This window comes from Dromaius novaehollandiae, chromosome 13 (genome assembly GCF_036370855.1).
Source record: "Dromaius novaehollandiae isolate bDroNov1 chromosome 13, bDroNov1.hap1, whole genome shotgun sequence".
In the NCBI taxonomy this organism is placed as follows: Eukaryota; Metazoa; Chordata; class Aves; order Casuariiformes; family Dromaiidae; genus Dromaius; species Dromaius novaehollandiae.
This window is the reverse complement of record NC_088110.1, coordinates 19,686,385-19,713,106: the sequence shown is the minus strand read 5'-3', so window position 1 is coordinate 19,713,106 and position 26,722 is coordinate 19,686,385. Positions and strand designations below refer to the sequence as shown.

Here is a 26,722-nt window from a genome sequence, read left to right as displayed (position 1 = left end):
TGTGAAAGCCCTGTCTCTTTATGCATGCACTGCTGAGTGCTTTGGGATAGAGTATCACAGGTGCAGCCAGCCCGGATGCTGCCAGTCAAAAGAATCCGCCCTTATCTGTATACATGCAGTTCAGTACCAAAGTCTACGCACAGGTTCACTTAAAATGCAGAACCTCCCTAATGGAGGTTTATTTCAGGTTTACGAAATGTAGTATCTTGTTAAATCTGATTCTATTTGTGTTCTAAGTTTAAACTTCCTATAACTCATTGACAAGTAGGACTACATTGGAAAACATAGTGTTTTGCCGTCTCTGGAGATCAAGGACTGACTTTTAAAGACATTTTTAGATTACAGAAACTCTACTAATTCCAAAGATACCTAGCTTTCAGAAGATAAGATGTTAAGGAGTGACGGATGGCACTTAATAGGCACTGCATACCCTACCCATGTCTCTGTAGGCAGATCACAGCCATTAAAACAGAAGACAAAAATAGATTGAAGTTGACTTTATTCCAAAATATGTATAATTTACAGGAGTAAAGAAGTGCTTCACTGGTGAACAAAATGTTTCAACACTTGTGAATAACTTACTAGTAGCTTTATGTAACATTTCAGTTTCCAACAGAGGGAAATATGAAACAGTATTTTGGCACAGGGTTTTCTTTGCATGCATTTTACTTAAAAGTTTCACAATTATTAAGACAACATTCCTTCTTTGGGATTGTCACTTGTAAAATAGGTATAAGAAATGAACGCTTGCTTTTTTCTGTTCATTGCAAGTTTATTGGCTTAAACAGCAAGAATCAAACACAAACATCCTTTGGAAACTAAATTTCTCCACTAGATGAAAACCTCAACAGTGATGAGAAGAAAAACATTTTAAGGACATTTCTCAGCCTTATTGAGATTGGCTCACGCATGCTTTGGGAAATGAACTCACCCATGATACTTCTTACTCATCCATTCCAAAAAATTAAAAGTTTAGATTAGATCATAATCAGGTGTTCAATTCTGTAAGCTGAAAAATATGGCTATCTTTCGTATCTAGCTTTGTTTTATCAAATGCGCTTGTAAGTACTGTGTATATAGAAGTATGGTCAAGTTAGCTCTGCATGCAAGCACTTGGAGCATGCATGTAAAGCATTACTCATGGTGAAATGGGAGCTGCAGAGTTTACATCATCACAAGTCATCTACTATATTCCATTGCTAGTTATGTTGTTACTGCTAAAAAGCCAGTATATGAAATAGAATCAGAAGTAAAGGACTTCTGGTTGTTTAACTGAAGATCAGCAGCTCCTTCAGGAATTTTCACTATTTCAAGGCTCTCTAATTACATTTTAAGTGATGCCGAAGAGTCGCATACACTAAGACAAACCTAACATCAACCTGACTGCAAGGCAACGCAGAGTTGAATGATGTGGCTCCTTGATTCTGTTCATTGCATAGCAATGGCATTTTAAACAAGAAAATTCAGTCATGCTCTAAGCAGCAAATCCTTCAAGCACGCACACTTTGATTCACATCAACCTTTTAAAAAAATAAAAAACAGAAGTTGCAAGTTTGCATAATGCATTGGAAAAGCAGCTTGCTACCATTAGACAACCCTATCCTCATAGTGTTCATATAAAATCATAAATGGAAGCCTGTTTACAGCAGATCTATTCTATTAGCAACACAGGCATAGCAGCACCTCATAACACACATGAACGAAAAAGCTGCAAGGCCCACAATGTCAGCAATGTTTTGGTGTGAATGTATTTGGAACAGTAAATTGTACATTAAGATCATGTTTAAAAAAAAATGTCAAAAACAGATTAAAGCAAAGGAAGCTGTACACCTTAATGATAAAGGCAAATAAAAGTTTGGGTCACCTTTGAGTTGTCATTTCAGTAACAAATATTCTTTTGCAAGTTGAGCACCTTATATTGATTCAGTATGTAATTATATTAGTCTTATAATTTACTTACCCAATGTTTGAAAGATTATTAAAAAAAAAAAACCCTTAGATCCGAATCCTGCCAACACATACATCTTTTTACCTAATCCCACCAAAATTAATTCACATCTGACTCTAAGCACGTAAGCATGCGTTAGCAGGATAAGGACTGGAAATAGTGGAAGGCAGTTATCTTTGTTCACGGGAAAGCTGGTTCTGTTGCCTCTATGCTCTCAAGGTACACATGGGTAGCAGGGAAATTTAGCCTTCTAGTGTCAAAAAAAAAAACAACTGAGAGTGTGCCTGGGAATAAAATTCTGTTAAGGAGTATTAGTTAAGTACATTGTTAAATTACAGACACTGATTGAACTGTTTAAAATGAGAAGAGGTCTCACAAGGCTTGTTTTACAGTTGTTTAACTTACATACACGTCAAAGAGAAAATTTTCTAGACATGACTTTGCATAGCTAAGAATATATGGAGTTAATGAAATCTGACTTTAAACTACCAATATCTCTTAGGCTGACACGAAGAGTTGAGAGGGAGGATTCCCTCCCTACCAAAGCAGGAAGAAATATTTACAAGCATGGTAGCATAAATAGATGCATATATAAGCAGAAACATACATCCACTGTTAAACAAATTTTAGCATGAAGTGACAAACATGGAAGGCAACAAGACAGACCTCTCATTTTTCAGTGGTTCTGTGCTTATGTCCTCATAGACTGTGAAAGGAAAGGAATGTGTCCCAGATTTGCTTGTATTTCATTTGATTTTTTTTGTATACCTTAAAAACAAAACGTGTTCACCTTTTATAACAATCAGCATTCTCTCAAAAGCCAAAAGTTTCAAGTCAATCTACTCAATTTTGCATAAACACACATGTGCAAATAGCCAATAGAGGCTCACATCTGCCACTGCACTACTCTACCAAACAGGCATAAAATATATCCATTTTTCCAGAAAGCTACCTTTAAGTTGTACACTTAAATTCTTAAATGTGTACATAATTGCATTATTCTTAAACATCACAAAAAAACTATTAAAGAATATCTGCCACTGTTATGTTTATCTTCATCTATCCAAAGAACTGTAAGAGACTGATGCCATGTTTATTCTGAAGTTACTTAGAACAAGCTGGATCCATTAGCTGGCACAGCTAGCAAATTCACCTTTCCTGACCAGCTCTCCACAGAATACCGCAGTCTCAGTAAGGCTGAAATCACAGTACACTGAATGCATGACAGAATCACAGAACGGCTGAGGTTTGAAGGGACGTCTGGAGATCATCTAGTGCAACCCCCCTGCTCAAGCAGGGTCACCTACAGCACGCTGCCCAGGACCGTGTCCAGGCTTTTGACCATCTCCAGGGATGGAGACTCCACAACCTCTCTGGGCATGAGATGAGGAAAGCTTTTTCTGACAACCAAATGAATCACAAGTCCAGTGAAGTGTTTGAAAACAGTCTTATCAATTGCAGTAACTTGTTAACGGCCTCTAGAGGCATTTTCCATTTTTCTCTGAAGTACTGGGCTACTATCTTTCGCAGACACAAACTGCTGAACTTGGTGAAGCAGCAGGTTGATACATATTGGAAAGTCTTAGACTAACTTTTTCTTTAAGTAATAAAGAAAAGCTCAAATGAGCCTACAAAACTACAGACTGATTTAATTTTAGAGTAGTATTACACAGGAATGAGAGACCCAACAATCACAGCATAATTTAGAATTAAGCAGGAATTGCAAAGAGTAAGGGCAAGTAATATTAGTTATCACTTCTAAATAAAAACTTGTACTAAGAGGCTATGGACAATCTGATGTTACTTTTCCTATATCTTAGTTCAAATGGTGGTAGAGGATAGACTACTCACATAAAAGAGAATTAGCAAAATAACAAGTCACTATTAACTCATATAATAGAGACAGTGCCTTGAAAATCAAATCAGAGACAAAGAAGAGGAAGATAAATACAATCTTACTGCTATTAAGAAAGAGTTCTGACTAAAGTTAATTCTACAAAACAAAGGCCACAACAGAAAACTAGCTATTGTAAAGAAGAAACCTTTTAATTTTGAAGAATTACAAGTATTTAGCAACAGTATTTCAGATGAAGTTTCATTAGGTTCACTCTAGAATTCAACAGAACTAACTATGAACACTCCGATTGCAGTCTTTACATTTTTTTTAATATTTAATAAATCCTAAATGAGGACATGTGCTAGCAATCTAGAATCCAAAGCATTTTCTAATATATGTATATTTATCATTTTTGTTTGACTTTAAATAACTCATCAAATTTGTGAAAAAAAATTAATCTTGGTCAAAATGAGCAAATTCCATAGGGCAATGCAGGCATGCTTAACTGCTTTCTTAATGCTGCATTTTCATTAAATAATTTCATGCTGCAGTACTGTGTTAACCTAATTAAATTTAGCTGAGGGAGGGGAATGGTACTTTTGTATTTCAACAGAACACAGAAAGCTCATAAACACTTTCAATTACAAAACAGAATAAATGAGTAATGATCACATTGTAGTATTTTGTGTCCATACAAACCTTACATTTTTTCTGCTAGTCACGGATGTTAAGAGCTTTGGCTTACATGCTGAAAACAAGGTGATTCTCATTCTGACTTGTAAATTAGTTTCAAAGTTTTTGAAATGCTAGCTAGCATCTCCGATGGCTATGGCTAGAATCTGAAACCTTCCGTAATTCTGCTCCTCATCAGTTAAGATTCCTTCTCTTGCAGAAAGACTCTGGTTTCCTAATTCAGAGGTAATGAAGAGTCTCTCACTTCTGCCTTCTACAGTTGTGGAAAACACACAGTTCTCCCTAACTGTCAATTTCCTTTAAAGCAATAATCTAAAAACCAGATTTATAACAGCTGCTTCCCTTTCATATGTCAGTACAGGCAACTTGCACAAGGAAAATACAGAAGCCTGTGCATGAAGAAGTATTCTCTTGTATTCCAGCCAGGGAAGCAGGGAGGAGAAAAACACTCGAAAACCCAAAGTAGCAACATTACTAGAAAAATACTGCAATAGAATAAATTACCCTAATTTTGTCATTTATCTTATTTCTCAATTTGGAAGTAGATAAGCAAATATGGATCAGTCATATCTTCAGAAAAGACGGCATTAAAAGCAAGGTTCCCCCCCCCAACCTCCCATGTTTAAGATCAGAAAATCCAGACATTGAGAAACTTGGGGGGAATGACCTTTACCAAAAACAAAATTACTATACTCCTGAGAGAACTACAAGGTTCCTTTGTGCAGTTTCTTTAACCAAAGACTGTGGAAGTCTCCAAGCTCTCACCCAGAAATGCTGAAAAAACAGGACACAACTTTCTGGGCTAATTTACAGAGACGGTTGCAAGCGTACACAGAGATTCTTACCATACTAGTGTGTTGATTTAACTATGACGAGTTAAAGAGTGGTAGGAAGAGACAAGAAGTTGAAAGGTATTGCTCATTTCAAACAAAAGACACCAGCTACACTGGATGAGTAACCTAACTCCCACATCCTTGAATCGAGGAGACGAAGCAAAACACAGAGCATAGCGAGTTTTAAAAACTAAGGCTTGGACAGATATCACAGGTGGGCTGCCTAGTATATAGGTAGCCAATACCTCTCCCCTACACTAGGGAAGTAAAGTCTATTATAGGCCCAGGAGTTTGACACCAAGTTGCTTTTGTCATTTAAGGTAACGGAAACTAGAACTTGTCCAAGACAAAACCAGAGGCCTCCGTTTTACTGCTATTATAGTAAAAGATAAAAAGCAGTTAAGGCCAAATTCCAGGTTACATTCACAACTGGCTTAACTTTTTTCATGCAATTCCATCTACCACAAGCTTGGTACAAGGGGTAAGATGAACATTAAAGAAAAAAAATCCAAGAGGTCATATATTTCTCTTCAACAGATCAGGCTGTTTAAATTTGATTATATTCAGAAAACTTTCCAAAAAGCTGCCGGCACTGAGGGCTGCAGATCAATGTGCAAAAGCAGGACACACCTCTTCCAAAAGGGCTTCTGGGAGCTGCTCTCCCAGCTCTCTACAGGTTCCAACGGGCACTGTTTTTCAGAAGCAGCAAGTCCAAGAATAGGAGTCCAGGTGAGGACGCATTTCAGAGAATTTAAATTCCCATTTCTGAAGATTTTTCTTAAGGTAATTGTAGTATAAACCATTGTAAGATTTCTCAAGCTGTATCTTGATAGAGCTAGGGGAGTTTCAGTAAAACCAAGTTATTCCAGTCTTTCAGGCACACGCATTTTAACATTAGTGTCTTACAATCACAGACGATTTAAGCAAATCTCTCCTGAAGACTAAAAATATTTTAGTACACAAGTTAAAAGAACAGCATGCTAATTTTCCCTATAACTGTGTATTCCAAGTTCTTTTCCTACCCTTCAAAGGGGCATCAGTGCCACTTGAGAAGAAAAAAACCTATTGCTTTCTACATATTTTTAATAATAAATATATTCAACAGTCTACATTAATAAAGCTAAAGATGAATCTCACCAAAGAGTGCAGTAAGTGGTACAGGTGGCAATGAATAGATACTTCTAAAGATCTACAACTGAGTGAATAGTATCAAAGCTAGTCTGTTGGACGGGTGCTTGGAAAATACCAACTTACACAGGAGTAAGAGCTGGGAAGGCATAGAATAGAAGAAGCCAGTACGGCTTACACTGGCATATCCATGCCAAATTCAAAATACAAGCTACGAAAAAAAAGTAAACGAAAGTAGCTTACACCAAGAGAATCCTTCCCCATAAGTTCAGGGAAGCATCTGAATGGGACAGGCCAGGTTTTGGTCCAGGACACTGGAACCCTATATGTATGCCAGAAATAAACAGATACAGGAAAACTGCAAAGGTTTTTCAGTTTAAATTAAAGCAGTATCAACTCTGCAATGAAATCTGAGCAGAAAACATAGGCACCACAAAATTTTTTAAGTTTCAAATGTACATTAACAAGTTACAAAAAACAAACAACAAAAAAAACCACACATACATTTATGCCCACAGAGTTTATGTTGAAGTTACATATTCAATAGAGTACCTTCAGCATGAAAAGCCTCTTAGGCCAACTGCGCATGACAACTACATTCAACAACGCAAAGTGGACGACTTGGTCAATCCACCTCTCCCACCCCAATAACTTAATTTCACACCACAGGAAACGGTTTGTTACACAGCACTCAACAGCTGGACTTGTCAGCGCTCTGAAACAAGGAGCACAGCTCTTCACAGGTCTGCGTTTCTACCGAGCTGAACTGGGACTCCATTGTATTCCAGGCTAAGTCGGCCAGAAGAAAGTCATCCATTGCTGTCTGTGTCTCATTGCTGGTAAGGAATAAATTCCCAAGGTTCTCAAAGCAACTATCCATAGTCTGCGTTTCAGCGCTATTCAGCTGGACTTTGCTTTCTATGTTCTGGCTAGGTATATTTTTAGTGGCAGGATACACTTCTGTCTGGGTTTCTGTATCAGATGAGTCAGTACTCATGGAGAAACTGGACTGCTTCAGAATACTGCCTAAAGGCAGATGGCTATTAGTGTCTAAAAAGAAATTCAAGTCTGTCTGTGTCTGCGTATCAAACATCTCCAAACCTAGGAAGTTAGAATTTCCTCTGCAGCTATACGATTGTGTGGCACTGTCTGAAAATAAGAAATCAGTCTGAGTTTCGATGTCCAGAGACTCCAAAACAGGCTCAGAGTTTAGGGTACCAAGCTCACTCTCTTCAGTTTGAGTTTGGATATTGGACGCTGAAAAAAACTCTTCAATATCAAAGTCTATTCCTGTGCTCTGCGATGGGCCAGATGGCAGATGCGTGTCAGCATTAGAACCAGCGTCAGACAAAAGGCCACGATTATCCAGTGTCTGGCCAGACATGTTTCCTGAAAAGATGTTTTCCAGATCACTCAGTAAGTCCATTGTCTGGGTTTGATTATCCATTGTATTTTGAGGTGGAAGTATATTAGTCTGTGTATTGAAGGTGATAATGGATTCTGACTTCACTGTATCTTGATTCAGGCTCTTGCAATTACTCCTTTGCAGCAAAGCTTCATCTATATTTGCAGTCATTAAATTGTTCTCTGCAAGTCCAATCTGAGTGGAAACGTTGTATGACGAATGAACATTGTCAAAGATGTCACTGCACATTACGGCCTGGTCCATTTGCACTCTTCCATCTATAGAGTTCTGTGTTCGATTAGTTTGAGTCTCTCTAGAAATACCACACGTTGGAAAACAAGCCTGACTAAAAGCATCAGTCTGAGCAGCTATGGATGAAGTCAGTTTAGAAGCAGGCAGCAGTGTCTGTGTTTGTACACTGATGGGTAATGACACCTGCGAACTGAACGACAGATCTGTCTGAGAGCAAGAAGATACAGAAGAATCAGGAGTCCAGGCTGCAGTTGGTACAAAGTGCTGTGAAATATAAGATAAGTCAGTCTGTACATTTATGGAAGAAATTTTATTCCTGTGGCAAACATTCCCCAGCATTTGTCCTGCGTTAGTTGATGTAACCTTATCCATGTCAACTTGTACACCAGTACTTACTGGTTCATTATCACCAGAATTTGTCACTTTCGAAACAGGCATAGTGTCTTTAAATACAAGTGTTTCTGCCTCCAGTGCTGGAATCAGAATTCCTACAGATTGAGGCAGTAAGTGAACAGTACTCATAACTGACCCTTGATTATCAACAGCCACTACAACAGGTTTGACAGAAGAGTCTGTTGCAGATACAAATATAGGCAAGTGAGCAAGCTGCATCACTGGAAGTTTAACCAAAGCCACTTTGGGCTTTGGTAAAAGCATCTTCGGTGTACATTTTGGCTGCATTTGCTTAGCAAAGTTTGAACTGCAGGAGCCTTCAAAAGGGGCTACTAATTTCACTTCAGATGAGTCCACTTCCTGAGTGCCAGGACTACTGTTGTGTGTATTGATGAATGCTTCATTTGCTTTCTCTGCCAAGTGCTGATTATGTATCGAGGTTTCCATTTTCCTTTTCTTACCAGGAGGATCCCTGTGAACATGAGATCAATAATTTACACTTCTCCTCAAGCACAAAACATCTGCCTTCCATTCTTTCAAGTGACGGAAATATGAACCCAAGCCACAAATGAGGTTGAAAATGAGAAGACCACTAATCCTGATTAAAATATAGGCTTTACTCCTCATTCTTATTTAAAAAAGAAAAAAGCTTACCTATTTTACAGAGACCTATGTTCTAAAGAGAGGTTAAGGTTTAGAGTTTTTGTTTCCCTTTATACATTAGATGTCTTCAAATCAGAGCACTTAATTCATTTTGATGCTAACTGGACTATAAAAGAAAATAAACTGAACTGTATTTCACACCACAGTTACCAGCTGTAAACATTTCCACATTATTTCTACTTTCAGGAAACTAAAAGCAGCTCCAACAAGAATCCCTAGTATTTACACCATCTAGTGCAGTGTCATCAGTAACTATCTTGCTGGCAGTACTTCCTGTTTTATATATGGGAAAGCTGATCTTACTGATTAGGCAATTAATCATCATTGCCTTCAACAAAACAGAAACTGCTAAAAGCAACAGAACAAGGAAACTGAAAACAGTTCTCCAGCTAAAAGAGTGTGAGCCAATCTTCAATTTAATCAACAAAAACCGAGCAAATAGGCAGCACATAGGAGACAGAGGACTCGGGGATGAACACAAGTGGCATTACTTTACTGCTTCACCTTTACCTGTGTTCTGCAGGAATTTCATGGCCAGTTCTGTAAATATGAGACAGCAATGCTGTTCTGCTGGCATAAGGGCACCCACAAGTACACTGGAAAGTCTTGCCACAGTCCTCTATATGCCGTTTCAAGTACCATTCTGTACCATAGGAGTTACTACATTTGTCACATTTGTGCTTCTTTTCAGCATGCATCTTCATAAAGTGCTAGAATACACAATGAAAAGTAAATATCAGTCTGCAGCTGAGTTAAAGAAATCTTCAGGGGAGACATCGACATTTGCAACATTTTATATGTTAAATATAATTGAGGAATAGAATTAGACGTCAGAATATTTTGAAAATTTCATGAGAAATAAGTTATGAGCTTAAAGAATTTAAAATTTGAAAATCTTCTTGTGCTATGTGCATCTCAAAATACCTTCAAGTTAAGAAAACATAAGATTGAGAAGTTTCACTGTCCAAGTTGGAATACAGGAAAAAGCTGGAGTATAAGATCTAATAAGTTTTCATTTGTACAAATATGTGTGTATACACAAGATTCATACTGCATTCAGCTCTCCACAGCTTGGAGAATGCATCTACTGGGAGGCTCCTGATCATATCAGCTCTGTATCAGCAGCTTCTACCACTTTAAAATGCAGATTATGTTTATGTGCAACATAATCTTATAGGAGGTTTCTCCTAATCCTATAGGAGGTTCCTTACTGACATTAATAAAGCTAAAGATGAATCTTGCGGAAGAGTGCAGTAAGTGGTATACAGAGCAACAAATAGATACTTCTAAAGATCTACAACTGAGTGAATAGTATCAAAGCAAACAAGTCAATTTTAGAGCAAAGGCCAGAATTTTTCTTTACAATTTCTGGCACCAAGTGGTAGTCACTCACAGTCTCCATGGGTGATCACAGATGACCAACAGCAGAAGAGTAGGTTTTTACTCATACAGAGAAACAAGTTTTACTTGCTTTCTTAAACATGTAACTTGTAAACAAGTGCACTTTGAGACTAAAGCAGAGAAAAACCCTTACCTCTTCCCCACTTAAAAAGCTGTTTAAAAGCATCAGCTACATCTTAAACCCTTATTGGTTGCTACTGTGATTTTTTTTCTCTCTTTTATCTTTTTCAAGCTTATTAATTTGGGCAGAAGGGCTGTCTCCCATCTTAGCAGAACATCCCAGTGTCTGCTTGATCAAAAGCTTCAGGTCCTCCACTGTCAACATGCAAATGTGCATGTTCACCAACTATATGCCCACATGGAGTTTCTGTATACACTTCTGCAACTCCTGGATAGATGCTGGGGGGCTTTTCTCATATCTAAATGCAAAAGTGTACACACTGTGGAGTAGAGACAGTCAGGACCAAATCAGGAAAAAAGAAATACCTGTTTTACAAGAGAAAATTGGGAAAATGGTCTGTTTGGTCCTCTAGGGCAGCCTTCAATAGGACAGCAGTAGAATTTCTGTGACGTTTTCAAACCCTTCCTCATTGGTGCATTAAGTTTTCCATCCTGAAAAAGTACAATTTGACAAAAATTCTACAGGTTTGCATATTAAAGACGACATTCAGAATACACATCAACTTTGGCTCAACAGGTTCACATACCTCAAGTCAAGTTAAAAGCACTTTCCTTACCGAGGTGAAAGTTCCCATGCTGTGTTTCACCTCTTTAAATGCTATTTTGCTCCGTCAGAGTTGCCAAGCCAAATCACAACAGGCTCGATAGAGTAATGGCGTTGTACAAGTTATTTCTACCAAGATACTCTCAGCCCCAAGCAAATTATACACGCCTTTCATGTTATTCGAGCCAACAAGCTTGCCCTACAGACGCTAAAATACACTGCCAATACAATGCAATTTTATTTGTTAGTAGAGAAGTCTACTTGCAGCACACTGTGTAACACTACACTTCTCTGTCACTGGAATTCTGTCAGCACTATTTAGAGTTTGTTTGTAATAAAATGAAGAATGCAAAGTACTTTCTGCCACTTAGTTTAGAGCATAAACCAAAATTCACTGAAGTCCATGAAACTAACAACTGTTTGCTAATTTGAATCTCTACACATTAAGTGACTAACATACCTGTGCTCTCCATAGTCTACCTCAGTGGCCTTATCACATGTACACAAAAAAAGACGGCAATGTAACTTGTTCACAGAGGACCTCAAAAAATAAAATAAGAAGGATACATTAACAGGATTGTCCAGACTGCTCAACAACATAAAACTGATTCCTGCTGAGGACACAGCCACGGAAACCAGGCAAAACACATCCCTCTAGAGATATTCTACCTGAAATCTTCTGGTCTCAGTCAAAACATCAGGCACCTGTTCTAAGCAAAAAATTAAAAAGCAAACTATTAGCAAAAGGAAAATCCGATGCTCAGTGTAGCTGTAAGTCTTTTTTCAGTTTCCTAAGTCTGACTAGGAGGCCAGCCAAGTCCCCAGTGCCAGGCACAACAGCCTACGATGTCATCCCCGAGACCATTATTCCGGTAAGGGTTACTGGAGCATGCCCTGTTTGGGCTCCACACCTGATTTCCTTAGCGAGATGACAGTGGGAACAAGCAGAGTGAGTGGTGAAACGCTGATATTACACCACTGATTTCCTAGCTACTTTGTTCAGGCAGATATCCAGCCGCTTCACGTTTACTTGGGTCGGGCCATACATAAAGAAATCACAAAATGCAATAATCATCCTATGTGAAACAAAGAAAAAGTACGTACAACAGCTGCCGTGACACTGCTTAGATCTGTTCTTCTCACCTAACTACAGCTGGCCAGAACCTAAAAACTCTGTTCAGACCTGCTTTTATCTTGCTTTTGGAGTATTACTTTCTTTTGTCCTTCAGGAATATCACAAACTGGTTTAGTGACACACTTCAAACATTTTGCTTTCCCTCAAACCACCTTTCAATTTAACATATTCTATGCAGAAAATAACATTCCCTTCAAGCAATGTTTCAGTTCTAGTTCCAGATACTCAGCCCTGCTATGTTATACCATACTCAAGAAGTTCTGAGTCTCCTGACAAAGTCGATCAGCTTCCATTTTACCAAAAAACCCTCTGGAATAATTCTCCAGACAGGGAGCTTTCATATAAGGTTTTAACTTTCCTCTACCCTTCTAAGCATCCTTCTGCAGAGGCAGCAGATTTTCCCATGGACAAGCCATTCGTTAATGGGCCTGTTTTATCTCCCTTGTGACTGTGGATTCAACGCCTCAATCTAGATAGCATTAACCTAAGGATCTCAAATTAGCTTTAAAATAGTGTGGCATTGTTGCTGAAGGCTGAATAGTTACTATGATTATTTTTGCACCCTAGAGAGCCACTGCCCAGAAGAGAGGTACATGACTCAAAAATCTAGTTGTTCCAGTCCTGCCACCCCAAATTAATTTTTTTAACCTCCAATTTACCCCAAAACACTTTGATCAGATACCAAACTGGAAGATACCAAACTTCTTCCTTCGGAAAGAAAGATTTGCCTTTAATTAAAAACTAGGTTTAGTACCCTTCATTGCAGAGGAAACCAATAAGCTTAGTAAGCAGCAATTAGCCTTACTTAGGAATAAGTAAGAAGTTATTCTAAGTGGGTAAAATTTAACATCATGACCCATCAGATGACAGTGCAATCAGAAATACATTCAAGCACTTAATACGCAAACCACAGTCAGATTTTTCAAAACTACCTGAATGCTAAATTTCTACCAATTGTCTAGATGCCTGATAACATGCTTCTATAAGAGCATCCCAAGACCTTAATAAATCACACTTCAACTTCTGTAATAGTTCAGTAAAAAAACTAAGCTGTAAAATAATACCAAGTGCTTAAAGGCTTTATAAACATGAGTAAGAAGCTTTTATAACAGATGGAATGTAGATTTTGAAGCACAGATCACAACAGATTTGTTATGACAAGTTGAAAGATACTCTACACATCCAAGTAACCTTTACCAGACACTAACCTTATTTTGCTAATTTACAAGTCCTCCCAGCTCTAAATCCTAACCTTAGATCTTCACAGCAATTTGGCTAGGCAGTCGTATTTCAGGCATTTTTCACAAGTCTTCTTCTGATTTTACTTCCCATGGTTGCACAATACCCACCTCCACAATTATTGGTAGATACTTGTTCAATTATCACACCGCAGAAATTTGTATTACACATAACACTGACATTCGGACAGGGCTTGTATCATCAACATGGAAAAGATAAAGTAATAATCCTTGCTACTGATTTAGGCAAGGTGAACTTAGTCAGGACTTACCTCCCTGCAACAGAGAGATTTACTTTAAAGGATTAATTTAAAACATGGTTACAGTATACTGTAGCCAACTATTTAAAACATTCTTTTGCGAGCAAGAGATTACTCATTTCTTTAGTAAGTAACAGGGAGAGAAGTGCAGTTATTCTTATCGTCAAAAATACTGAACTTGTGTAAAACCCGTGTTTCGGTAACACCACTGAGTGCAGCCTCCCAGGTATCACAGGAGCCCACAGAACCCTCTCCTGCACATGAACTGATCTAGCTTCATTTTTAAAGTAGACAGACATCTTCCTCTCTGCCTCATAAAGTATTATAGGCAAAAGACTTAAATATTCAAAAAGTTTTCAAACGTAATATATTCATTGCCAGTTCATATCAGTCGTTCCTGTTTTACATTGACTTAATTAAGCTAAGGAGCCAGAAGACAAACATTTATCTATCAGCACTTGATCATATCATCTTTGCAAGGCCAAACAAGCCAAATTCTTACAGTCTCCCTTGGGCAGCCACTTGCCATTCTCATCATCCTTAGTAGTCCTTTTGGTTTATTCTAGCTTCTTGGATTCAGATTCCTACCGTACAGTAGTGTATTCTGACATATTCTTCTGACGTATTTCAGGATTCCCCTTCTCACAGCAGCATCGCCCTAAAGACTCATATGCCTATGACCAGGTAGCACTTGCAAGTGTTTTCCATTTAAGTTCTTCCTGCTACAAACCAGGACTGACCAACTCAAAATTTCTGTCATCAGTTCACAAGAGCATAACCTTCTATTTTTACTATCGCACTTGACCCTATTTTTTCCAGGGTCATCCAGCTTCCCTGTACCAGTGTCCTCATCTCCTTCTGCAGTGACAATGCCTGTTTTTGGCATCAGAACATCCTACTGGCAGTGTGCTCATTAATTCCAGGAATAGGATTTATCTTCGTGTAGCTGGCACTGTGATCTTAATAAAAAGTGAGGTTATATTATGAAAAGCCTACGCTCAAGAACACGCTCCCTGAAGGGAGGCTTCCCCCCGGCCCCGCAGGCTGCACCTTCTCAGCACTAGTGCAACGCAGGCTCGCTTCCAAAATGGCATCCATCGAGGCTTTCTGGCTCACAGACACTTTTAAAAAGCAAACAAAAAAGCCCCGCGTGACTACAACACTCAGCGTTTTAACCGCGACGCGTTACCAGCCGCCAAGGGGAGAAACGCAGCATGTTCGCGCAGCGCCGCGGAAGGGGCCGGGGGGGGGGGGGGGGGGGCGGGGCCGGGCGGTACCTGGAGGCGGTGGGCCTTGCTGAGGTGCATGTTGAGGGCCGGGCTGTTGGGCAGGACCTTGCCGCAGCCGGGCACGGTGCACAGGATGTTGGTCCTCACTTGGGACAGCTCCGTCACCGAGGGCCGCACCAGCTCGCGGGGCGGCGGCAGGGCCCCCACGGGCGGCGGCGGCGCCGCCGCCGGGGGCCTCCCGAGCCCCCCGCCACGCCGCCCCGCCGCCGCCGCCGCCATGTTGCTGTCAGCTGCTCCGCGCCCACTTCCGGGTGGGCGGCACGGGCGGCTCATGAATATTCATCAAGGCTGTTGAATATTCACGAGAGCGCGCTGGCCCCGCCCCCGTGGCGGGCTGCTACCTACCCTTAAAGGCCGGACAGCGGCACCGCTGAGCGCCTCCCTCGGCGGCGCGGCTCGTTCCCCAGGGGGCTGGCGGCCCTGCTGGGGCTGGGGGTTTTAATTCTCTGAAAGACTCAGTAAAAGGAATACTTATCGATCCCACGTTAGAAACTAATAAACAAAAGTATGAACACTTTCGCATCAAAAAAGAGAATTCCATGATAAAATATCCAGGTATCAAATTACAGAATAAAGGGAGCTCATGAAGCAGTTGGCAAAAGCAGTTATTTTACCTTTCATCAATGTTTCCTTGTGGGTAACCATGCAATCTCTGTCCCAACAGCTTTTTGGGATTTATTTATTAGTAGAGAGTTGCTTACTGTGTCACTGATTCTTTAAAAATGCGAGTATATTTCACCTCTATTGCTCTGCACCTCTGAAAGAAAATCAGAGCAAGGTGTTACCTTATGGAGTCCACTCCCAGTGTGCAAACATGTGCTTGGTCTTTTGACACCTGTCCTCGAGAAATGTACCAGGGCCCCATGCGTCCTTGCTTTCATTATAGAGCCTCTAGGTCTCTCTCACATATCTTACCTACAAGGATTCTGCTTCTCGTAACTAATAAATACATGTCTGGTTGCCTGGAAGTACTGTCTCTGTTACGTAATGGCCTGCTGTGAAATGTATACCTGAAAAATAAAGGAAGCAGATTTCTCTTTCCTTAAAAAGGGGGGAGAGACTACCTTTTCCAGAAACAGACTGAGAGGCAGAAACAGGCAGTAGGCAAGGTACTCAGGATGTTTAAGAGTATTTTAAAGCTTTACTTTTCTATTATAAATCAATATCTCAGATGTTTAAATTGTTTGTGTAGGGCATTAGGAAATAAAAGCTGCACAGACTGAAATGCATACTGGAATCTTAATGGGTCTCTCTCTCTCTCAGAGTGGTATATGAGGATATAAGTGAGTGAGAGACATTAAGAGCCAACTCTTAATTGCAATGTAGACATGGTATCATACAAAACCTGAAATCATTTCAAAACCCTAACATTAAGTATTCTTGTCAAATATTAGCATTTAAATTGCACAGACAGAAGCGCTAAAAACATACCACTAGCAGATAGTCGTAAACTAACTTCTTTTTTTATGGAGTAGTTATACAGAGCTGCTGAAAAAATGATATCATCGGTATACATTAGGTCACTTTTCAGTTAGTCAAGCCAAACAAACTTCTATGAGAAGACTTAATTTACACATTTATTTATGGTTTGAAAAACAGTCCCATACAACCCGTCAAAATAGGTACATTGTGTAATAAAGTTTTTCAAAAGACTGTCTTTGCATATTGACATATCTAAAAAAAACCTCATATACACAAGCTACAGGTATAATAAGTTTCTAGGTAAAAGAATTTAAGAAAAAGTACAGTATAACTGAATCTTGAAACTAAATCCATCTCTTAAATTAAAAGTGATGTAGAAAGTTACATAAAAGATCTATTCAATTGTTACTTCTAAAGAACTCCACCGCAGAGCTAATGTTTGCATTAGTCAACATTGCCATCTTGATTCTGCCATCTTTATGTCCACAAGTTAAATGAAGTACTAATGCGCAAGGATTGCAGAAGGATGAAATCTTTAATGAAGTACACATTCTAAGACACAGCTTCCTCAAAACAAAGTTATTGCCAATTTCATTGTATTCCTCTAGGGTAAAATTTCATAAGATACAAACAGATAGAAAAAATAGAATTTGGCTTTTTATATAAATATTTGTTCTTGAATATTGCACTCAGCCAAAGACACTGGATCTGAAACAACGTCCAGTATAGCTGGATGGAAACTTCTTATTGACATCTGCATTTCAAGAGTCCTGTCTCCTTTCCCCCACTTGTCTGCAACGGCCTCAGAGTGGAATCTTCTTCTGCCAAGCTCACAACGTGCCTGACCTGAGGCAAACGGGTCGGTTCCCTTGTTTGAATGGGACTATTCACATGGTCGAAATGGGGCACACACTCTATTACACTGCTGAGCTGGAGCCTAAGAAAAAAGGCTATCTAGAATATCTTAGTCGTGACAGTAAACTAAACAACTGGAGATGTCCTGGTGTATCTAGATTAGGCTTAGCTAGCTTTAACTTCACATATACTATTAAAAATACAGTTAAGAGCAATCATTACATTAAAAAAAAAATCACGATCACTGCCAGACGTTGTTTAAACTTCCTAATAGCTTTTTATTTACATTATCTAAGGATTAACTTTTTAAAGACTAATGGGGAAAGACAATTCAAAAAAGCTTTACATTGAAGAAGTTTAAGAGATTATCAAAGAATAAGTTAATTAAAAAATGTTTTAACCTTTATTATGATTTAGATTAATATCAGTAATAAATGAGCTCTATATTTTTCTATAAATCACTCTTAAATTAAGGGCTTACAAAGCTTCCTGGGAAGAAACCTTTCCTCTCTCTAATTTTAAAATAATTCCTTGCTTTTTGTGGTATACATGTAAGTAGTGATGAAAGTGGTGCATCAGCCAGACCTAGAGAGAGTAAGAGAAACAGATAATTATCGCTTAACTCAGCCAATATTTACATTTCATAAATGGTATGGAATTAAAAATACAACTTGAGTATCTATGTACACATTAGGAATTCTAAGAACAAGCTGGTATATATTTAGACAACAGTTTTCATGGTGGTGACATTTTTATTCTACTAAATTTCTATACACTTCCAAACAAACTACACAGGCTCTCTCTTATGCAAGATACAAGCAGAATGTAAGATGAATTATGAATTTTTCCTCCGTTTTACAGAGCTGAAACACTTACCTGCTGGTGCCAAGGATTTCAGTGATTCTAGAAGATGTGGACTAGAAAACTTGACCAGACATCTGAATGGCTCTTTTATATCCAAGACATCCATTTTAGGATTACTTTTAAACATTGTCTCAAGCTGTTAACACAAAATATCCAGAGAATATGAGCAAGGAATATATTTTACACATATATTATTATATAATACTTTGACTGTGGCCCATTTGTCTTTGACTACTGCTTGCAAACTACATGTGGTATTGAACAGAACATCTTACATCCGTATTTAAAAAACAGATTTTTCTATATCATTATAGTTCTCAAACTTTGAGTAACCAGATCACTGCCAACCCTCAGCTTTTTTTGTAGGGCACAATACACCCAACAGGCCTAACACTGTAGAGCTATATGCCTACTAGTTTGTAGAGCACTGTGGGAAGTAGAGCTGTAAGTTATGTTTTAACTCTGTTATGACAGACGTGTTGTTTTCTTAGTTGCTGTCCTCAAGTTCGCTTTCTCTCTAAATAGACATCTAGTTCAAAATTATTCTGTAAAATATAACTAGTGGGTATATGGAGAATTAAGAACAAAAACCAAAACCAAAACATGTATTTCCTATCATCAGAAATGAACAGAAGTAATTCCAGATACTATAGCACACCGTTCCTTGAACTTACATACTTTTTTCATTTCAGAATTACAGCACAGACAAATAGTTTCTCCCCATATACCGAAAGCCACAGATATACAAATAAAAATAATCTCCAAATGACTAATATAAGTTAGCCGGACCAAAAAAAAGTTCCAACTGATATCAAACTGAAAAAAGTTGAAAATGGAACCAAGTATTACTTTGAACATTAGAATATTTTCAAACAAACATGATTTAATCTGGATTGTTTCTTCAAACTGCTTTTTGAGTTAAGTAAAAAATGATTAGCAGCTAACTAGGTAATGAAAATATGTTCTACAAGTTTCAGCATTAAAAAAAAGTTTCTGAATCTCCTGTTATCTCTGGAATTACCATGTAACTCTGAATAGGTTAACCACGAGATAGAAGAAGAATCAATCTGCTGTTATTTCATAGTGTTAACGTGATTCTGGTTCAAAGAATATTTTATTAATAAAATCAGAGGGTGCCACCATGTGGCAAACAATTTTCTGCTGAAAGAGACAGCCTGTTCAATTATATAGTAAAACATTAAGAATGATCTCCCAGAATTTCCGATGCATGTTTATCACCCCCCAAAAAAAAGAAAAAAAAGACAAAAAAAACCTCACAACAAACCACAGTGCACCACCTGAGAAATTAAATTACAGCTGTTACATACATTATGAGCTTTATATGTACTCATTTATATGTATGAGTAGCCCTAATTTCTCATGCTTGAAAACACTGCTGTTCTAAACTCTTTTAAGCTTTATTACAAAAACAAGTTGAAATACTTAGTTCACAAGGCTGAAAGACTTGAAAAATACAATCTATTGGTCTGACCAAATCCCAGTGCAAATCTGTTTTATAAAGCCAGTTTTAACTAGTTTATTTTAAAATGTCCTCCCTACAGCTTGCAGTAGTACTAGTAAGTTCTTTATTTGCGATTTAATGTAGCTAATTCTGCTGAAACGACAAAAACAAAAATGGATTGCTTTTCCTACCTTATATTGTGCAAATTCAAGTTTTGGTTGGGGACCATCACCAAAAACTTCCCGATTCACTCTCTGTATTCTTTCTTTTTCATTTCTGTTTTCTTGAATTATCCTTAAATCCACTGCAAGTGAAAGAGTAGAAGGAGGAGAGGAAAACCAGAAAGACAAGTCTCTCAGCTGATACAATACTGTTTCTCTGATCAGGCAAATGCTCCAATGTAGTATAAGAGTAAAATAGAAATGAATTTGAAAAAATCATCACAATCTTTTCTCATAAGCTAATTGTCCACTTCACATTTTCAGTTCTTAACTGTTAAGAAAACCAAATGAGCTGATGTGAAATGAAATACTGGGCATTATGTATTTTTGGTTTCATAAATATGTGTCTCTAATGACTGTCAGTGGGAAATATTTACCTCTCCTAGAGGTATCCAAAATTATGGTACCCCTCCAGGTATGGGCAATATAATGTGAATATAATATATGTACATTTCCTATTGAATCGCACTCCATAAGCCAGGAATATTTTGGAGTACAAATCTAACAAGTAATGACACTGAAACGGCAGTTTAATTTAACATGTACGTACCATTCTCTGGGGCTATATTCCTTTCTTGTAGAGGTTTTGGATAATAAGTTTGGAAGGTCTAAATGAGGGAGGAAAAGATTAATCCTTTACTTTTAGTTCACTTCCACTTTTATAGGCTATAGCAGAAAAGAATTTTCCAGATTTCCTTTTATTTCTCTTTCTTAAAATAAGCATTCTCCCTACTGTAGGCCAGGAAGCCCAATTTAGAGAGGGCTATCCCCATCCTTCTATGAGATTTGTCAACATTACTTACAAGTGTTACTTGGATGAACAGCATAAATGCCCATTCTAATAGTTTCCAAAACATTACTCTAGGAAGCCCAGTGAAATTACATTGAAGAGTCCTAAGATTGATTTGGTCATAGAATTTTTAGACTAAGTTTGACCTTGAGGATACTAAGCTATTAGATCACCATTTTAATGCTACCTTAATGAAAAGCTGTCCACCTCAGTAGTTCAGTATTATTGTAACATCATGATCTCTTGGAAGAGGTGAATTTTCCTGTCTGCTACAGGGTAAGATACTAGGCCTGAAACAAGAAGCAAGACTCATCTTAGGATGAACTTGTGGAGTGGCTCACCTGGCTGTATCTCCTAAACACAATATCTTTAAGGGAGTTTAAGCAATGACTTCGAAGCTCCATTTCACGGATGTCATGGTAATTGGAAGCAACAACCAGTGCCTTTAAATAAAAATTGAAATTATTTTAACATCAGTATTAATCATCACTGTGCTTATAATATGGAAAAACATAGTATTTCTAGACATTGCAGTGTTTTTATTTTAGGGTAAGCAGCTGCCCTTTAATAAGCAGGATTCTGATGTCTGAAGAATGTGCAATAGATTAAGTATTAATCTAACCTTAATAATAAAGGCATTCATAGGATTAACTAGATAATTATATAGCATTATCAGCCTGATAAAGATAATAAAATAACTAACATGGAGGTCTGCTAAATAAATAAGAAAATTACAAACACTGATCCCCAAGAGTTTACAGAAAAACAAGTTTTTTCACCTAATTAATAGCTTCCCCTGATGAGCTCATACACTTAGTTCATAAGGTTAACTACGTTGATTTCATATTCTTGGACTTGTTAGGTAATACGCAGTTAAATTATCTCATATTTTTATTAAGGAATTTGAAAGATTCAAGATCAGCAAAGATCCCCAAAATTGAATATATTGACTATTAACCATTCTAAGGGTCACAAAGATTGATATTTGCCCTATTCCTCCCCGCCCCCCCCCCCCCGAGAGTTAGTGGAGAAAATGACTATTTAAATTAGAAAATTACTTTACAAGTTGGGGTTTTGGGGAAGTGATGAGTCTTTATCCATCCTCTTAAAAACTAACAAGCAGAATTATAGATCTACAAGACTGTGGTAGAGTCAGGGTCTACACAGTTTTATTTTCTACCTGGCATAGCAGAGGTAAGGTGCTCCTAAGCACTGAGGCAGAGATGAAGACGTAGGGTGTCTGTGAATGGTACACAACATAGCTGGTTTTGTATTGGTTTGGTTTTTTATATGGTGTTCCCCAAGCAATTCTAATCCAGATTGCATTATCCTCATATTCTCTAAAGTTGATGGTAACCTGAACAGAAAAAGAAAAGCTTCAATTTACTTGCACATTCAGATGTCTAGAAACATTTTGTTACCTCTCAACTCTGTGTTCGCATGACCCAAACATTACGCAGATAGTATACCACTGCCTGAATAAGAACAAATCCCTCTAGCTTGATCAGGATTCTATTTAAATCAAATTCCAGTTGGAATTTTTTTTGTTGGGGAAAAAAAATCATCTTTCAAACTTTCAAAAATATGACTTTATTTTGCCCCTTCAGAAGACGCATATCAACAAGAACAGAAATGGTTCATTACAAACCCCCAATTTTTTCTTCTGGGAGAGTAGCAATGCAACAAAAAAAGTCTTTGTATTTAGAAGGAGTATTTCAAATGTCTTATTTTTAAGAGAATAAACTTTTGATACCTGAGTATAAGTATCTATCACAGGTCAAGAATTCATAATCACTATTTTGAAGATTTCCTTCCCTGTTCTTGCAGTTTTGCTACTCAGTTGCTGTTGATTTTCAGTTTCTTTCTACCTTGACAAAAACTCCCTTTGCTTCAGGCACAGCCATTCAAGCTCTCAGTCAACTAGGTCCCAAACTGTTTGAACTGGTGGACCAACATCACCTCTCAAAGTTTTTGTGGACTATCATAATTAAAAAAAAAAAAAGTGAATATAATGTTTTAATAGGGTTCTATGAACTAGATATGATTATCTGTTGGGCCAATTTGTATTTGTTGCCCTCTACTGTTGTCAGTGGAAATCCCTTGCGTGTCAAGAAGGGACACAACTAGTTACGCAGAGGCACCTTCTATTCCCTTCCCTAAATGAAGCAGGTAAGCTTACTTGCAGCAAGAAAAGGCCACTGCAGCTTGCTCACTAAAAATGTCAGGTAGTACCTGCTTCCCAGACATTTCTTACCATTTCTTTGTAGTCTAGAAACCACTTCTTGCTCTTGACAGTGGTCTGTCAGTCATTACAATGTAACAAAAATATCAGTTTTGAGTGATCACAAAACTTCATCTTAAAATCAGAACTAAAATGAAATGGATGCAATTTTGCTTACTAATCCAAGTAGTAAACAAACAAACAAAAAAACCAGAAAAACCCACAAAACCCCACAAGACTTCCTTGTCTTGCTTCTTGATGCAAATTATTGGCTACTTCAAATTCCATCTAGCTTCTGCTTCATCAGATACATTTTTTCATGTATTATTATTGGGTATCAGGACTGAGCAATACCAACTTACCTAGGCAACACATACTCTCAAATTAAAAAAAAAAAAAATAGAAAATATAGAGAGAATACTGCATTTCTTGAAGCCTGAAATAGGCAGTGTCATAGCTTAAGGCAAACCTATATTTTATTTCACTCCAGTTCAGTAAACTTGTAAAGTTGCTAGAACAGATATACCCAATGTTTTTTACTTATTTTACATGCAGTCCCTACCATTCCCAAAGTTAATAGTTTTACTCCAATTTTGAAGCAGTTGGTAAGAAAAAAAAAAACCTTACAAAAGATCTATGCATATATTAAAAAATATATATGTATATGTATCTTGACACCAGAGAGCTGTGCAACACTTAGAATGGATTTATTCTTACGTTTTTCAGAGCTGACCGAAGTCTTCTTTTAAATTTTTTTTTGAAATCTGTTAAGTCAAAAAAGTCCATTTCTTCCCCTGTTACACAAGAAAAAGAGATCGGAATTCTCTTTACAAAAACTAGTTCAAAGATGTTTTTACAGTTTTGGCTGAAACAAAACAATGCAGAAAAAGCTAAAGTTGCATAACTGTATAAGACAGGCCCTATATTAAATTTGAGCCTCATTATTGATACATAAGAAAGTTAATCTTTAATTAGTAGTTATTAATTTATAATAATTGCTTGAAAAGTTGAGCAAAAGTAGTCTGAAAACATTAAATATATCTCCAATGAAACAAACATAGACTAGTATGGATTTATCTAAAGCATATTATATGAGGCAACACTACAATAAGTTGGTAAGGACTATAACAGTAAGATTACAGCAGGGAAAGATATTTACCTACCTGTTTTGTTCATCTGGTAAACACTCCATATTCTTTTGTTTGGATAGATGTGGTTGTCTAAGGAAAATAACAATTGCCCAATAACACAGTACATATATTAAAAGGTAATTAAAGAAACAAATCTTACAATACTTTTATAACCAGTTTATTTCAAAAAGATGGCTTCCAATAATGCAATATAATTGATTCAACATTCTTAAGCTACCATTAATGGTAAGCCTAAAAGCAACTTTTTTTAAATTAAGAAAGATAGGAAAAATCTTTAAATCTTTTGTAATTTGATTAAGCAGCTAATAAAGGATATCTCTGAGGTCCAATGTTTAAAGAAGCATTTCACCTAAAGTTACTGAAATTTGGTCTAAACTCAAACTGAAAAATGTAGACTGTTAAAATCGCAATTCAAAATATTATATAATAAAATTACAAATCAATTTTGGAGTTGGAATTCCATGCGGCGTATTTGCCGATGGTTTTGCCATGTCACTCCTTATATGGAGCAAGATACCATTGATTTCAGGGTTCTGTGCATACCGGAGACAAACTTATCTCTCCACACTTGTTACTAAATGTTGGATACAGCTTACCACAGTTGACATCTATTTAGAAGCCAGAAGAACCAAACATATGCTTTTGTTGATTTTGCAGCTTATTACTTTTTTAAGGAATGGTCAGACAGATCCAATCAGATTCTGCATCTAAAATGTAATCTGTTTACACCAAATGCATCCATAGACTCACCAGGGCAATTGCTATGTAATTAAGGGAGTTACCAAGTTACTGAGAAAAAAATATAAAGGTGTGAACAATAAATTCATTTTTACTTACAAATTATGTCCAGGACTGCTGCTTGCTTTATGTCTGCAGAATTATCCTGAAAGGGAAAATGACAACACATGGTGAACTGCAGAGCCAGAACACCCTATCGCATTGTTTAGGAAGTGAAAAACTGAAACGAGGTAGTTTAAATTATTTGAATTGCACTCAAGTCCACAGCAGGCATGCTTTCCTCAAAGACACTGCACTTGATAGCCATTATCTATTATATCTGGCCTAAGACACTATAGTAAGACTCCTAGAACACCAATAAGTACAACATCAGGAAGGTTGGTTGTTTACAGTGTGCAGAATCAAAGCAGTTCTGGCCAAGAAAATTTTTCCAAACATTGAACTTCCTTGTCAAAATCCTTCCAAAACAAACAAGCAAATGACAGTAAAATGGAAAAAAATAAAAAGAAAAAAAAGAGGGTCTATCTTCACTTCACATGGGACAGTGCAGAATTCTATCAAATTCAAATGTCCATTAGTGTAATGGAATACTTAACATATCAGAATCACATAACAGAATCACTTATTATACAAAGTTGCAGAAACTCTCAGAACACTGTGTTTTGTAAGAGCCAACAATGAGAAAATGCTTACACAGCAACATAAGGAGGTGCTTGCAGCATGCATGATCATTCTTACACTACTGAAGAAAAACTAGAAACCAGTGCTATCATTACCCGTACCAAACAGATTTACATCAGCACTGGAAAGTGAGTAGACATCTTAATCAGGGCCTTCTTTTTACAATTTAGAAGTATCTTTATTTCTTAAAGGTTTAAAACACTGAGGTTTAATCAACCTTGTGCAACTTAGAGCTCAAAACATGCACTTCTATACTCCACAAGGGCCAATCCTGCGCTCATAGCAAGTAGACAAAGTCACTATTATTGCTAGCTTTGCTTTACATTTGCCAGTCTGCAAACTGCCACTTGATGTTGGATTATGCCCAAATAAAGCTCACTCCAGAACGAGAACGCTTTTGACGGTGTGTCAGCACCGGTGTCCCGTGTGTCACCGACGGGCAACTCCCGCAGAGCAGGATTTACCTCGCAGAGCTGGACAACATCTTGAGAAACGTTGTCTTTCGTCTGATGGAAGTTTAAGGTTTGCAGCTGCGCCTCAGAGAGAAAGCCCCAGGTCTGCAGCATGGTCCTGATCTCATCACGGGGGATTTTGAGCACGGTCCTCCTGATGTACTCAGCAACAGTCTCGTCCATGACGGAGCCGCCTGAGAAGCAGGAGCGTTAAGAGACCTCAGCACAGGCAGGCTCAGATTTCTCGGCTTTGTAAGGCGTACGGAGGTGTGTCTGGGCACGGCTGGCGCAGCAGTTAAGCGCGGTGCTGACAGGAATTCGCGTCTCCCGGGGCTGAGGGCTCAGCCGCAAGTCCCTGAGAGCGAGGGGGAGCAAGCGGCCACCCCAGGCCGCGAGCCCGCTTCCAGCCCCGCTGAGGGGGGCCCGGCCAGCACGTGAGGGCCTCAGGCCGCCCCGCCGGAGCGGGAAGGAGGAAAGGCCGCGGCCCCCGGCCAGCAAGCGGCCCCACTCACCGGCCGCGCCTCAGGCGCCGGGCGCGGAGGCCAAGGGAGCCGCCCGTGGAGCCGCCCGTGGAGCCGCCCGCCGCGCCTTGGCGCCCGCCGCGCGCCCCGCCAACCGCCGCCCGCCCTTCGAAGCGCCCAATCCGGCGCCGCACGGGGCTCGAGC

General features: G+C 38.4%; 2 protein-coding genes across 5 annotated transcripts; both read right to left on the bottom strand.

The window, feature by feature from the left end:
* Positions 1-482: 482 nt before the first annotated feature.
* On the bottom strand, positions 483-15,470 carry ATMIN (ATM interactor). Of its 3 annotated transcripts, none has more exons than XM_064519742.1 (5): positions 15,188-15,299; positions 11,738-11,818; positions 11,040-11,165; positions 9,663-9,862; positions 483-8,961 (listed from the first exon to the last, which is right to left on the bottom strand). In XM_064519742.1, the coding sequence occupies exons 3-5, from the start codon at positions 11,142-11,144 to the stop codon at positions 7,131-7,133; spliced, it is 2,136 nt and encodes a 711-aa protein (XP_064375812.1). In that variant the 5' UTR covers positions 11,145-11,165; positions 11,738-11,818; positions 15,188-15,299; the 3' UTR covers positions 483-7,130. The 3 variants fall into 3 exon arrangements, with proteins under 3 accessions (XP_064375812.1, XP_064375813.1, XP_025948388.2); XM_064519743.1 differs by lacking the exon at positions 15,188-15,299 and adding an exon at positions 11,947-15,123; XM_026092603.2 differs by lacking the exon at positions 11,738-11,818 and having other exon boundaries at positions 15,188-15,470.
* A 1,288-nt stretch (positions 15,471-16,758) lies between these two features.
* Positions 16,759-26,720, bottom strand: CENPN (centromere protein N). Of its 2 annotated transcripts, XM_026092617.2 has the most exons (11): positions 26,569-26,720; positions 26,069-26,250; positions 25,023-25,068; positions 24,198-24,254; positions 23,752-23,828; positions 21,994-22,170; positions 21,155-21,256; positions 20,574-20,631; positions 19,994-20,106; positions 18,353-18,476; positions 16,759-18,061 (listed from the first exon to the last, which is right to left on the bottom strand). In XM_026092617.2, exons 2-11 carry the CDS (start codon positions 26,237-26,239, stop codon positions 17,946-17,948), a joined length of 1,041 nt encoding a protein of 346 aa, XP_025948402.1. In that variant the 5' UTR covers positions 26,240-26,250; positions 26,569-26,720; the 3' UTR covers positions 16,759-17,945. The 2 variants fall into 2 exon arrangements, with proteins under 2 accessions (XP_025948402.1, XP_064375811.1); XM_064519741.1 differs by having other exon boundaries at positions 26,069-26,712.
* Positions 26,721-26,722: the final 2 nt, after the last annotated feature.